This window comes from Ambystoma mexicanum, chromosome 11, assembly GCF_040938575.1.
Source record: "Ambystoma mexicanum isolate Mex_15411 chromosome 11, UKY_AmexF1_1, whole genome shotgun sequence".
Taxonomy (NCBI): domain Eukaryota; kingdom Metazoa; phylum Chordata; class Amphibia; order Caudata; family Ambystomatidae; genus Ambystoma; species Ambystoma mexicanum.
In genome coordinates, this window is record NC_090934.1 from 620,443,919 (window position 1) to 620,456,986 (window position 13,068).

Genomic DNA, 13,068 nt, shown 5'->3' on the forward strand with positions numbered 1-13,068 from the left:
TATAAGGCTCCCTCAGGGCAGAAAAATACAAACAGAGGGACCTCGACGCGTGAGGGATTGTGGGTACAACGCACGTCACTATAGGGATAGTATTACAGACACGCCTTGTCGACGTCCCCTTTTCGACTACGAAAAACAAAATGCAATACTCCGCAGTGACCACTGGATGTCGGACCTATGCACAGCATGTGAATCTAAGCAGATACAACCATCAGAAATGCTTTTACGGTAAGTAATGCATTGTCATACCATTTCCAGCTAGTTCATCTATGACCTCTTCACGTACTTCTTTCATGACCAGTGCGTGGCCTAATGGTGCCGTGTACGGGTAGCACTAAGCTATTTGGAAAGTGCACCCCATCAGTGGCCCCCTAGCTCTGTGATGTTTTCCCAGCTGGCAGTCATTTTATTTTCCCAGACACATTTTGACTGACTGCCCGCACCCAAAGGCAGAGACATATTGATTAAGCCATCATTAAAATTGCATCATTGTTTTAATGGGCATTAGAGTTATGTATGTTGAATTGTCCTACTGGTATTGCAAGAGTTGAGTGATGTTTGATAACTGGTAACCGGCTTTAACTCTGAGGGTGTTCTGGGTTGCTGTAGAGTTTTTAATTTGGTTGTCGGTCGATCAACCGTGACAGGTTTGGGGTGAACAATTATATTCATTAAATATAAAATGAAATCATAACTTTTTCTATGTTCTGTTCTGGAGTAGGCTGGGTATCTGAAAGTAATTCTTTTTTTTTTTAGAAATAAACAAATATTCAATACACATACTAGGTACTAGTTGTCGGGACGATTTGGACATTTTAACCATATATCAATCCTTTATCAAATAGATCCTTTGATTTCTTTACCTTAATCCGCTTCATGTTCTTAAAGTGACATTCAACATTCTCCTTCCCCTTCATTCATCGCTCATCACCACTCTACTCGAAATGTTTCATATTTCTGATCTTTCGAGACTGATCCTTGATCATTCTAATCTAATTTTATTTGACCAATCCTCTTGACATGTTCCATCTCCCGGTGCTTCCTCTTATTCTCACTAGGCTTTTTACTTATCGGCTAATTTCCAATGCCAGCCTGTCCATCACAAGCTTTAGTGTCTCATTATCCTGTAGTTCCACTGTTTTCGCTTACATCGCCTTCTTTTTGTCTGTGCACCTTTTTTCTCTGAGTTTCAGGAAGTCAATCAAAAATCACTTTAAATGGAATCCTTCCTCACACAGATTCCTCATTTCAAAATTCTCCAGCGTCCAGTCTGTTTTAGGAAGACGTTTCAACCACCAGAGGGTCCACTGATAAAACTGCCTGGCATGGTTCTCACCGAATACTGATGAAATGATGTCATTGGTGATATATATATTTAGCCAGCCACGTCCCTCGGCCCCCTTTTACTATCAATTTGACATGTCATGTCTACCAAGTTGGCATTTGCATTCTAGACAGGCAAGCAGTGGAGAAAACCTTTTGTGGTGTTGGATCCCCCGAAAAGCTCTGTGGCTGGTGCTTGGGTCATAATCATGACATCAAAGAATTTAGCCCTTCCCATGTAATGCTCCTGGAGTGTGTCAATTACGTTCTATTTTGTCTTTGAGGATTTCCTAATCAGCAGGAACACACTGAGCAAGTCTTCAGCCCCATTGCAGCCCACAGCCTGCACTGAGAAGTTCAATTCTTCTGAGAAGCCTAAAGAACTCTGGGTGTCTCAAGCCTATGAGGAAAGGGAGAAAACAAATATATAGGAAGCATTTTAGAAGTTCTGTTGCTTTGCAAATTTTCATCTAAGAAGTGCCATTTTCGCTCCTGCTCAGCATTTGACCGTAGGGAATCGCCAACTACTCTGGTTAAAATACCATTCCCCACCACCTCTAACCCATTGCAGTGAGAGGAATTTCGACAGAATGTTTGTCATTTTACCCATGGCCCTGTGGCTTTGCCTTCAGCTCTGATGGACCAGGTGCTAGCTGCACCTTCCCAGGCCGATAGAAGTATTCCTTTGGCATGCCACTGAATAACTGAGCCCGGTCCACATTTCATATATGTAGTTCACTCCAGCATCATTCAACTCTGCCTTGTAGCCTGGGTACCAATATCTGTGGAATTGAAACTGCACTTGTTCAAAAATAACCAGAAGGCCTGAAATTTACTTTGATGTTCAAATCTGAGTGCATGTCTAAGATTGGCTAGATCTTCGATGAGATAGTGTCCCTGTCACTTTTGATATGAGTCCCTTAGAGAGGATGATATTGGTGAGTTTCAAGGTGAATTCATGTAAGCTTATTCAGCTGGGCTCTCTACCATTGGAATGACAGTGGTCTCGGTGCATCCCCTAAAGTGCAATGCAGGCTTCATCTAATGAATTCATTGCTGTGTCTTTCCAAAAGCCCATTAAACGTCTGTGCATCTGGGGATACTACACCTATGCTCTGTAAGGTGCAGCCTGACTTGGAGATCTTGGTAAAGTGCCTACATAAGCAAACCTGCCTTCCATTTAATGCAGCCGTTTCAGTCCCTGTCATTCCTGTCGGGCAGAAGCCTGCATTTTTGTCCAATTGTGGACAAGAACCTATTCAAAAACGGTCATGCCTGGTGTTATCCAGTGTTCCCTCAACCCAGCCTCTTCCAGAGACTGTGCTGGTTCCGCATTGCATTGTGGCTGCAGTAGTTCTCACTTCACCCCCTAGCAGGAAGAGAACAACATCTGGACACCCTAAAGTTAAGTGGTTTTGCCTTGCACAACTTTACAATGAGGATGGTTAATGCCTCCTTTACACCTGCTATATATTCCCACACGTTGCAGCATGCTTAAAAAAGATCATGCAGACAACCTCTTGCACCCTAAAATGACAGAGGGCTTCAGTAAACTGTTAACTGATGGCAAGTAGACCTAGCAACAGCGGACTGTGTGCTTCACCGGATGGGCCCCAGGGCCTTATTTGCACCCAAAGGCAGGAATCTGATGCCTTGACTTAAGCATCATAGGGAGTACACCTGATGGTGAGGGGGAAAGGTGCACCCTGCATTTTTACCTTCAGTGTCCCTTGCTTCTCACCCATCCCAAACCCCCTTAATTGCCCTTCAAGCATTCTTCTCTGGTGGGGTCGAGGCTGTCCCTGTTCGTCCTGGAGTAGATGAATTCCAGCTAATAGAACCTAGGCCCTTGGAGGTCCTTTTGCTCTGTTACTATCTCACAGCCCTAATCTACCCTCCTCTGAAAGCCTGTGTGGTGAGATTGATCTTGCAGCTGCTAGCAATGGCTGCAGTACATATTGTGCCTGCTTTTAAGAGGGGAAGGAATGGTATTCCCTTTATTTCTTAGCACAGAAGGTGGACTAGGTCTGCAACCCATTCTTATGGCTGAACATCTACCTGTGCAAGGAAAATGTTAAGTTTGTCACCTTAGTCAATTTCCATCATTCCCCAGATGCCCTGGACTATATGATATTCCTGGATATTCTGGATGACCACTTTCTTTTTCCAACCTATCCAAAGCCAAAAAAGTATCTGAGGTTTGTGGTTTGCAGAACCCACTATCACTTTGCAGTTCTGCCTTTTGACCACATAATTCAGTCCTGTATTGGTCTTGAAGGGGACTCCTGAGCAGAATTCCTTCTTTAGGAACTCAGTTATTGGTCATCAGGCTCAATAGTTTCTGCCAACTCGCTGGCTTTAGAGGACACTTGTCTTAGGAGAGAACCTTCAGACATTCTTTATGGAGTTCCTGTCACTTTTTTTTCATTTCTGTAAATCAGAAGCTTTTTCACTTCGCATTGGATTGGCCTTTGAAACCCATGTGAGCAGTGGTATAGCACCAAAGTACCATATCTCCCACATTGTGCTGATGGCTTCCATTTCATAAACTCAGCATAAAATTTCAATTCATATGTAATCAAGGGATTATCAATATATCTTTCACAAATTGCCAACTATTAACACTGCAGCAGTTATGACGAATGATTCCTCACAACAAACTGTACTCCAACATTGATCGGATTCATAGTCTCTAAATTTAGCATATCCTTTCTCATACATAGGGTGCAAAATAGCACATTGTGTAAGAACATGGCACACAGTTTCCACATGTTTATCACAATATCTGCAAAGTTGCTCATCCCTAGGTAAACCTGGTTAAATAAACCGTACCCAGTGTGATGATTCTAGTTTCATATCTGCATTGCGTTAGCCTTACAACCCCAGGGAAAAGAAACCAGGGCAAATGAGCAGAGCCACAAATTAAGAAAAAACGGAGTCCAGAATCCTAAACTAGAATCTAAAACCTCTTTTCCTGTTGTCCAGTTGTCCAGTTGAAAAGGTTACAACTTCAGTTGGTCCTACTACTATTTGGAATACTAACAAGTGTTTCTGTAACAAAGAAACACCAACGGCCAAGACGGTGGAATGTAATACAGAACTCCACTTAAACTGCATAAATGTTGGGGTGCAATACAAAACCCCCAGAATCATCCCAGTTACCCAAGGAGCAGCCAGCACCAAAATCACTACACATGTAGATTGTTCCGCACATAGGTATAACAGTTTACATCCTGTCAAAAATTCCTCAGTGCTGCAGATCAGTTATTTTGCAGAAACCACATACCAAGTCCTAGATGGAGTCCAAAGAGCTATCAAGCAAACACTCAAAGAACATGGGAGGAATCCAAAATGCCAGTAGGCCTTTTGAAGACAGCCAGGAACTGGAAATTCTCAAATACTGTGTGATCATTACCTCTAAACCCATGACTCTCTCAGCCAATGAGAAGTCCTAGTAGGGAGCACACCACTTAAAACATTTCTCTGTTGGCTCACACTTAAAGGAAATTGCAGCAAGGGTCTTTTGTTGGAGAAACTGGAGATGCAGTAGAATAATTTTAGGAAAAATCAGAAGGAGCCCTCCACCTGAGGGCTGAAAGACCAAAGAGCAGGAATTTCCAGAGATGCCCAAGAGGCCCAGAGAAGCTGCAGAGCGAGTGGAACACACCCATCGGCCCTGAGAATCCTGAGGAGAATGGAGGAATCCTGCCCAGAAGGGTGTTCTGACCAAGGGCAAGAATATATGTACCTGATGTGATCGTCCTCACTGAAATGTTTGGCAAAATGAGCAGCACACTATATGCCCCGATGCATAATTGAGAGATTACTATATCCCTGAAAATGGGGTGGATCAAGCAATTACCTATATCCATAAAGGAATAGTGTGCTTGGCTCTGTATCCCTGCAGGTGAGCTGGCCATCATATCTCTGGGTGCAAGCTGGATAGTATAACCCTTGCTGTGTTTAAGGTGTCAAGATGTGTGTTGCTGATATGCTACAAAAGCTGTCGAGATGAATACTAGGCACCATAATGCTGGAAGAAGGAAAGGAAATTAGGAGAAAGAGGTTGGCATTCCTGCTAGATAGGATTACCCTGATGCACAGTAGTGTATCCCATTGCTACATCATTGGTCTATTCTGACGTCCTTTACGTTTTACAAAGAACCACTAGGATCTGTATGTGGTAATCCCATGAATCTTCTTGATGATCAATAAACCTTGTTTAAACATTCTTCTGCAACACATGTTCTGTTGGACTTCCACATAAGGGCGACTTCACAGTAGCTCTGCATCACATTACCACCATGTCAGATTTCCATTACTGATGCTTTGTTTCCACTCGATAGCAGCTATGCATATACTGATTTTCCATTTGGTGCAAAACAATGTTGCATGTTTCGTTCTAAAATGTGGCTTGTTCTGCCACATTAGTCCTTTGGTTCTAGACTATAATTATAAATCATGTCTCGCAAGCATATTGGAGAGCTCAGTGTGATCTGCTTGTCATCTCAATGGAAATTAACAAGTACATGTGGAACAAATAAGACACGATGGGAAGAACTTAAGGATTTGAGTATGTTTATTCAATCTATTTCAAACTGAGGCTTTAGCGGCCCAGCAAAGGATATGATAACTAAGAAAAGTTAAACAAAATTGAGACGTCATTTCCCTCTTTTGACAAAAGTCTCCTCCAGTCACTATCTCATGCTTTTCTTACACTGGTTAATGAGTATGTCAAAACACTTATTGTAAAGCAGTTGCCAGGATGGATATTTAAAATTCTCTGGATTTTTCAGTGTGTACAAAAGTCAGGTCTTTCACAATGTCTCTCTGGTTCACTCTCCAGTGTAAAACTTTCTCCGGTGGAAGCAGACCGTTATGTGGCACCACAGATCCTTTAGCCTTTTTCAGCATCCTGCAAACTTCAAGGTGCCATTCTTGGGGTTTTCTTATTCTGGTTTGTGTGGAAGTGCAGGAAATCCACAAGTGCCTGAATCAGTTACTTTGTGTTACTATAGATTTCTAGAATCTGGCCTGGTGGACAGATTGTAGGAGGCCACCCTAGGTATAGTAAACCGGGCACTTGAGAGGTTAGCCAAAACCTATTCAAGTTAGCAATGGCGAGACGTTAAGGCCATTCTCAATAGTGTGATTTGGGTCCACACAGTAAAGCATATAAAAATTCAGTTTGGACAGGAATGTCAAAAAATGCATTTATTCTTGGTCTTAAGCACACGCTAAACAATGAAACAAGCAGGTGATCTCTCCTATCTCAATAATACACATATATACAGTCACCATAGGTTCTTTAAATGCATTCAATGACTTAAATCAACAAAGGAGGTAATTAAAGTAATGCAGTAAAGATGGAACCAAGTCACAAATGATTTGCCCTAACTTCAGCAGTCTAATCCTTAAGAAGAATGGGGCCTTGTGCCCAAAAGTTGCAGGAGTCACAATACTTCAACCCAGGCTGTATCTGTAGCAGATAATTCACTTGCGTTGGTGATTGTTCTAAAGAAGAGATGCACCAGTGTTACAAGGTAAATAAAATGTGTTCTTATTTTTCAGGTTTTACTATTCTGGTTTGACAACCAAAAATCAGTGGAATGGAAGGATACAGAGACTTGTTCTCAATGTTATCCTATTGAGGACAGGGGGAGATGAATGCTTTGTGTTTACTTTTCCAACGGACTCCAATTTTCCCAGGTGACTTGATGGGTCGACCAGAGGTCACTAGAGGTTGGATTTCCCACCATTGGTTCTGGTGAGTTACCCAGGAGGTGCAGGTGCAAGGATTCTTCCAGTTGGGTACAGGAGCTCAGTGCAACAATTTTCGATTGGAGAAATTGAAGATTTTACTGGTGCAGTCTTCTTTAGGATACTTCACAGGGTGCAAAGAGTCGAGTTCCAGTGATAGCCACTGCACATAGATGACGACATGCTTGTTTCCAGTAGTTGCGGTTGTAGAAGTCCTTCCAGATCAGGATGCCTTGAGTTTGGGGGCTGACATTTGGAAAGAATGTGACTTGTACCTCAAGCTGGTGACTACCAAAGATCAGTCACCAGATGCAGAACTGCGATGTGTCTACCAAGGTAAACCGCTGGAGAACTGGACAGTCCACCGGATGGTACATGGACATTTCTGAATGCTTGGGATCGCTTGTTCCTCGAGAAAGATCGAGACTGGTTGGTCTCAACAGTCCAGGGGTTGAAGCACCGCACATTGCCTGAGATCAGTTAGTCCAACAGGGCTTCACCGGTCCAGATGCAGGAACGGATGCCAGGCCTCTTCTGGAGTCTTCTTTGAAACTTCAGTCAACTGTTCTTCTACAATAGATTCTTTGAAAGGGCTGTAGGAGTCCTTATTTTAACCAAAATCCAGCATGGAAGCAAGTCCGAGCCCACCAATGGTAAGGATCTGCTCCATTAAAACAGCCAGTAGTTGTCCAATAAGGGACAGCTATTGCTTTCACTCATGGCCCACACCCAGCCTCTCTGGCTTCATGAATGTGGAATGGGACTAGACGGTCTCACCCACTTCCTGAGCCAGATATACACAAAGGCATCACTAGCCTGTGAAAGTTGCAGCTTTCTCGGGAAAGCACATGCCCTTCTGTAGGATTTCCTAAACTCGAAGGGCAGGAAGAAGGCCAAACAACTGTATGGCCAAAGAAGAGAAACTCTTGTGATGTGTGCCTTTTTGGGCGCACGCCACGTTTAGTAGCCATATGCGGTAAACGCGAATGTGTACACTAGAAATAACGCAAACGGTAAAAATATAATCATTGCCACCAGCTTGTCTTTAGTCAAATATAAAAGTAAGCAAAAATCCCAAGTATAAAAGACCAAAGTATCCCCACTGCATTGTGAGATGCTGTGTGCAATGTCTCAAATTTACATAAATTTAAAAGGTAAAAAGAATAAGGAAAATGTTGTTTCCCAGTTTTGTTAGTTGGAAGGAATTATCAGTTTCCCCATAACGAATAAGCAAAGATGGGGGATTTTAAGCTGATGTCTTTACTTCCCCTCACAAAGTCATAACAGGTTCAAAAACAAAGCAAACAGATTGGGCATCCATAGAAACTATAAATGGAAAGTTGACCAAGGAGAAATCTTTCCTAACACTTTACAATGTTCCAAACCACTTGCTAGAGAAGATGTAGGTCTGTAGTTTATCATGGTGAAGTAGCCAAGTCTGCCTCGATGGAAGGCTAGGTATGAGGCACTTCCAGCTCCTTGCTGGGGCCCACACCTTCCCATAGTTCCAGTGTCCAGATCCTAGAAGCCCGCCCCAGCCCACTCGTTCTTTCCTTATCCTGACATGGGCTCATAATTTTGGGTCCTTTGTTTAGGTCTTCTCTTCCACTCCGGTCTAGGAAATGTTTGCTTGGCCTCCTCTACACCCGCCACATTCTCATACCTCCCCTCGCTTGACACTCACATGACACATAGACTAATGTGTGTCCTTTCTGTAATCTTCTTTCGCTTTGGTTTCCCATGTTTTTCCTCCCAAACTTCTTTTTTTACCACCTCCTCTGGGGTTCTTAAGACCCCTCTGCTCCTGTCTTCATCACCACCACCTCCTCACCTCTTTACCAACTCCTCTTCTTCTGATCCACTATTCACTGTCTTACTTAACCGTCTGCTCTCCTGCTACTTTCTTCACCATCCTTTCTGTTCCTCTGTATACCACCTCCTCCTTAGCTTGTACTGTCTCCACCTCCGTCTACTCTGATGCAATCTTGTTTGTGCTTCCGGGCTCTCCTTTTCTCAAGACACCTTCAAAATTGCACTCTCCTTCTCCAAAGATCCCCACACACCCTTCCATAATTTAGATTTTAAAGGCAGATAACACACCCCTAAGGCAGGACATAAGTCTTTGTATCTTGAGACATGTTTTAGTGTTGGACTGAGATAGCCTAGTCTTACTTTGTTTTCTTCTTTGTGGTGTTTGTTTTATCAGCACATGGATGGCATGTGGTGACGACTGAGCCAAAGAAAGTGTGGTCTGCCTTTTTCATTCTCACTTGCTGCATGAATGAAGTGCCGTCTGTCCATGGTGACTCGTTCCTACAAGGGCCATTAATATGAAATGTCCAAGGAGTCCCAGTACTAATTGCCCCAGTTCTTTTGCCTTGTTGATTATTCAGTTTTAATATTCTGAAGAGGGATTTTTGAATAGACTGGTGTGACCACACTGCACCAAATGTTTACATCCCAATCTGTCCCTTTTCTGTGATTGCACTCTTAACTGGTAGGGGGATTGGGTGGAACAAAGTCTCCAGGTGGTGCTCTTGGGCATGGCTGCCATGCTGGTTATGGTCCAGGTCATTAGTATAGCCTTGTGGGAACCAAGGCTCCATATCCCACTGAAGGCATCATGGAATTGGAGACTGAAAGGCTGTACAATTGAAAAATATTGACTTCTGTTCATCTTGTCTTTGTCTTGATGTAACTTGAAATGTCCTTGATATTGTTGACATGAATATTACATTTGGGTCTGGATGCAGCATTTACCTTATTATGCACCCTTAACAAATGGACACATTCCTTGATGTGCACTGTACATGCTTACTGGTCATCATTTGTAATTTTCTTGATTTTCCCATTTTTAAGCAATACTTCTCCTGATTGCAGGCAAGAGAAGGGGTGTTGACTCCGAAAGCATGGCATATTACCCAATGATGAAGATCAGGGAAAATGAGACTTGATTAGGGCCTTACTATGATTAGCTCCTTGTTGTATCAATGTATGTATGCAAGGCAATGTGATGGACATGCACATTTTGAAGAGAAGCAAACCAAATCCCTTCAAAATTGATGCACAGTGTCAACAACTTGAGCAGCTGAAGAGGAAAGGCATAGCAGTCCTTTTTCTCTTTTGGGGCATGGAAATTCAGAAACTTTGCTGCACAGTTCCATGCTGCGGCTCATCCTTGGTCATGGAGAGGACTACATCAGATATAATGAGGTAGCCAGTACGCCTGGGAAGGTAAGTTACTTGATGGAGGCACAGCGGAGGCATCCAGAAAACCCCCTCATACTGGTAGACAATGGGATCAGTGAAAATGGGGGCATAATGCCTGGAATCCTCATACATTTTGGTTTCAACTAGAAAATTCCACTGTCTTTGCTATTATTAGGGTGCAACCAAATATTGTATTTTCTGCTAGTCCATGCTTAATCATCGTTTAGCAAGCATTGACTGTTCACCGCGATATACTTTGCGTACAAAGTCCTATGTGTGCTTTCATATTCTATTGTTGTGTGAAGCATGTTCATGGAAGAATAACGCTAATAGCAAAATGCTGGAAAACTTCAGAACTCACATTTCGGACAGTGGTTCTGTCTGCATGTGTTTATAGCCGGAACGTAAACAACATGTATCATGATTCTTTGTTCGTTATTTCACAGACAAGGCGAAAGTTTGGTGTGTTCCTGAAGCGTCGTCTCAGGGTAAAAAAGTGTTGCGTGTAGTTTTGGCTCTCCGTTTTGCTTTATGTATTGTTTAGATGCTGTGGTGTGCTATAATTTTAAATCCAGCATTGCACTACGTAAGCACATCTTTATAAAGAATGCCTGCATTTGAAGATTAATAAAAGATTTGAAACCTCCCTAACCCCTAAAATCGAACAATCGAACTTCCCTGATTACCTTCATGCAACACATTATACTTAACAATAAGTAAACATTCAATTACTATAATTTAAATGGACATTACAATGAATTGGCTAGTCATCTACATCTTTTCTTATTCAATATGCATACATTTTGCAATGTGTTTCAACGTTTTCCCAAAATCATATCGCAGTTGGAATAAGCTAACTTTCTTACCACTTAACAGACATGACCACATCCAATTTTTGTGTCATGATGGATCATTCATACCACAATACCCACAAAATCTAATGTGCACTATGCCCAAAGTCTCACAATCTACAATGAGCTAGTATAGCAACCCCACAGACGCATCGTTTAGCATAGACAAAACCAATGTTGTGTTTTTAAAAGATTCAACAGGTCCCACCACATTTTCTAAATTTGTAATGGTCAGTATGGTTCTATGTTCATTTTCGACAGTCATTTTTTCGATGTATTTCTTTGCCGGTTTTCTTTTTTTCTTTGAAAAAAACAATTGCAATATTTCTTTTTTGGGGGCTCCTCAAATCACCCCTCCCTTATTAATTTAATTATTCCCGATCCCACCCAAGCACCTCTTATATACACTTCTCCCAAACCCCCATGTTTTCTGAAAAAATCGAAAAAATTACTGTTGAAGAATGAACGTTGTTTCGTCCGTACTTCTTAAGCCAGAAGCTTGTTTCCGTAGTTTAAGATTAACCGGTTTTGCAACAACTGCATCAATTTCTAAGACATCCAGGGTATCAAAGCCATGGAGTAACCTGATAAAATCTTCACCAATTCCAACTTCACCCACAGAAGATAGACTATAGAAATTTTTGTCAATGTAAACCAAATGGAATTACCATCTGAGTGCCATAATTGTAAGAACGTATGAGCCGCTGGTCATTTGACCTATGCCACCATAAATGGTAGACCCAAGTCAGCATTACCTAGAACTAGGTCGAATGTGCAGACTATTGCCATCCTCCAAATATGGCCGTTTACTTTAGGTGACCATGAGTTATGACCAAATACTCTGTTTTAAGAGCCATGAAGAAAAGAATGGCGGTCACCATATTGCATTCAGTTGCTTCAGTTAGTGTGAGAATACTTTAACCACAACCTATAAGGTAATATTGTCTGAGAGCAATCCTGATTTCAGCAGTTTCTTCAGGAATAGTACTCTTCCTAATGATATATAGAGCGCTATATAAATGTCAAGTAACATAAAATATACCCTAATGCTGAAAGGCACTTGAAGATATTATGATATGGCATTTATTACAAGCCTATACACAAGTGTTTCAAAGCACGAGCATGATAAGGTAAGGGGGGGGAACAGAGGGAAGACCGAGTCAACGATCTCACTATGCCAGGTGACATTGAGATCGCGCAATTGCAGGGGAGGTGGGGGGGAAAGGAAAGTGCGGGAGTGGGGGACAGTGCAATACATAGGATCAACAATAAAACAAAAATAAAAACAATAGGTAAAAGTGGGGCCAGCTTGTGGCAATTGCAGGGTTAAGTGCAGACCTCCAGTGTCAAGAGATGGTGGGGACTGTAGGGATACAGAAACAGCCCCCAAGTGCAGGGCTTGCACGGGAGGCAATGCATGTGTGCAGCTGGCGGGGGAGGGGACATGAGCCTGAGATCAGAGGGTAGCCAGGTGACAGTGCAGTGTCAGTCAGGAGTTCAGCAGGGGAGAGGAGGAGAGAAAGTGGAAGCAAAGAGGAAGGTCTTGAGGTGCTTCCGGAACCGGAGATGGTTCTCCTCAAGTTTCAGAGAGGCTGTTTCAGAGGGAGGCCCCAGCCGAAGAGTCAGATCTACTACCAACTCGTTGCTTGGAGAAGCGAGTGACCCTGAGGGAGTTGGAGGCTGATGAGCAAAGAGTTTGAGAAGGAAGATGTTTAGGTAGAGATTTGGAGGTATTGAGGCCCCAGGCCCCAGAAGGCCTTGTGGACAATGCAGAGGGTTTTGAACTTAATCCTCACAGCCACTGGGAGCCAGTGCAGAGTTTTCAGACTTGGAGGGATATGATCCCTGGGCTTGAGGTCAAGGACAAGTCTTGTAGTCCTGTTCTGGATGAGTTGCAGAGGGCAGAGAGTAAAAGCAGGCAGAT

The 13,068-nt window shown here is 42.7% G+C and overlaps 1 protein-coding gene across 7 annotated transcripts in view; it reads left to right on the plus strand.

The window, feature by feature from the left end:
* ANO5 (anoctamin 5) overlaps positions 1–13,068 on the plus strand; it is a 652,338-nt gene that overhangs the window by 200,189 nt on the left and 439,081 nt on the right. The window contains exon 1 of one of the 7 annotated variants that reach the window (XM_069623489.1): positions 10,546–10,781. The exons of the other annotated variants lie outside the window; for them this stretch is intronic. Coding sequence (XP_069479590.1) covers positions 10,566–10,781 — 216 coding nt within the window. The 5' untranslated portion in view covers positions 10,546–10,565. Of the gene's footprint in view, positions 1–10,545; positions 10,782–13,068 lie in introns of those variants that run through there. 7 annotated transcript variants of the gene reach the window in all.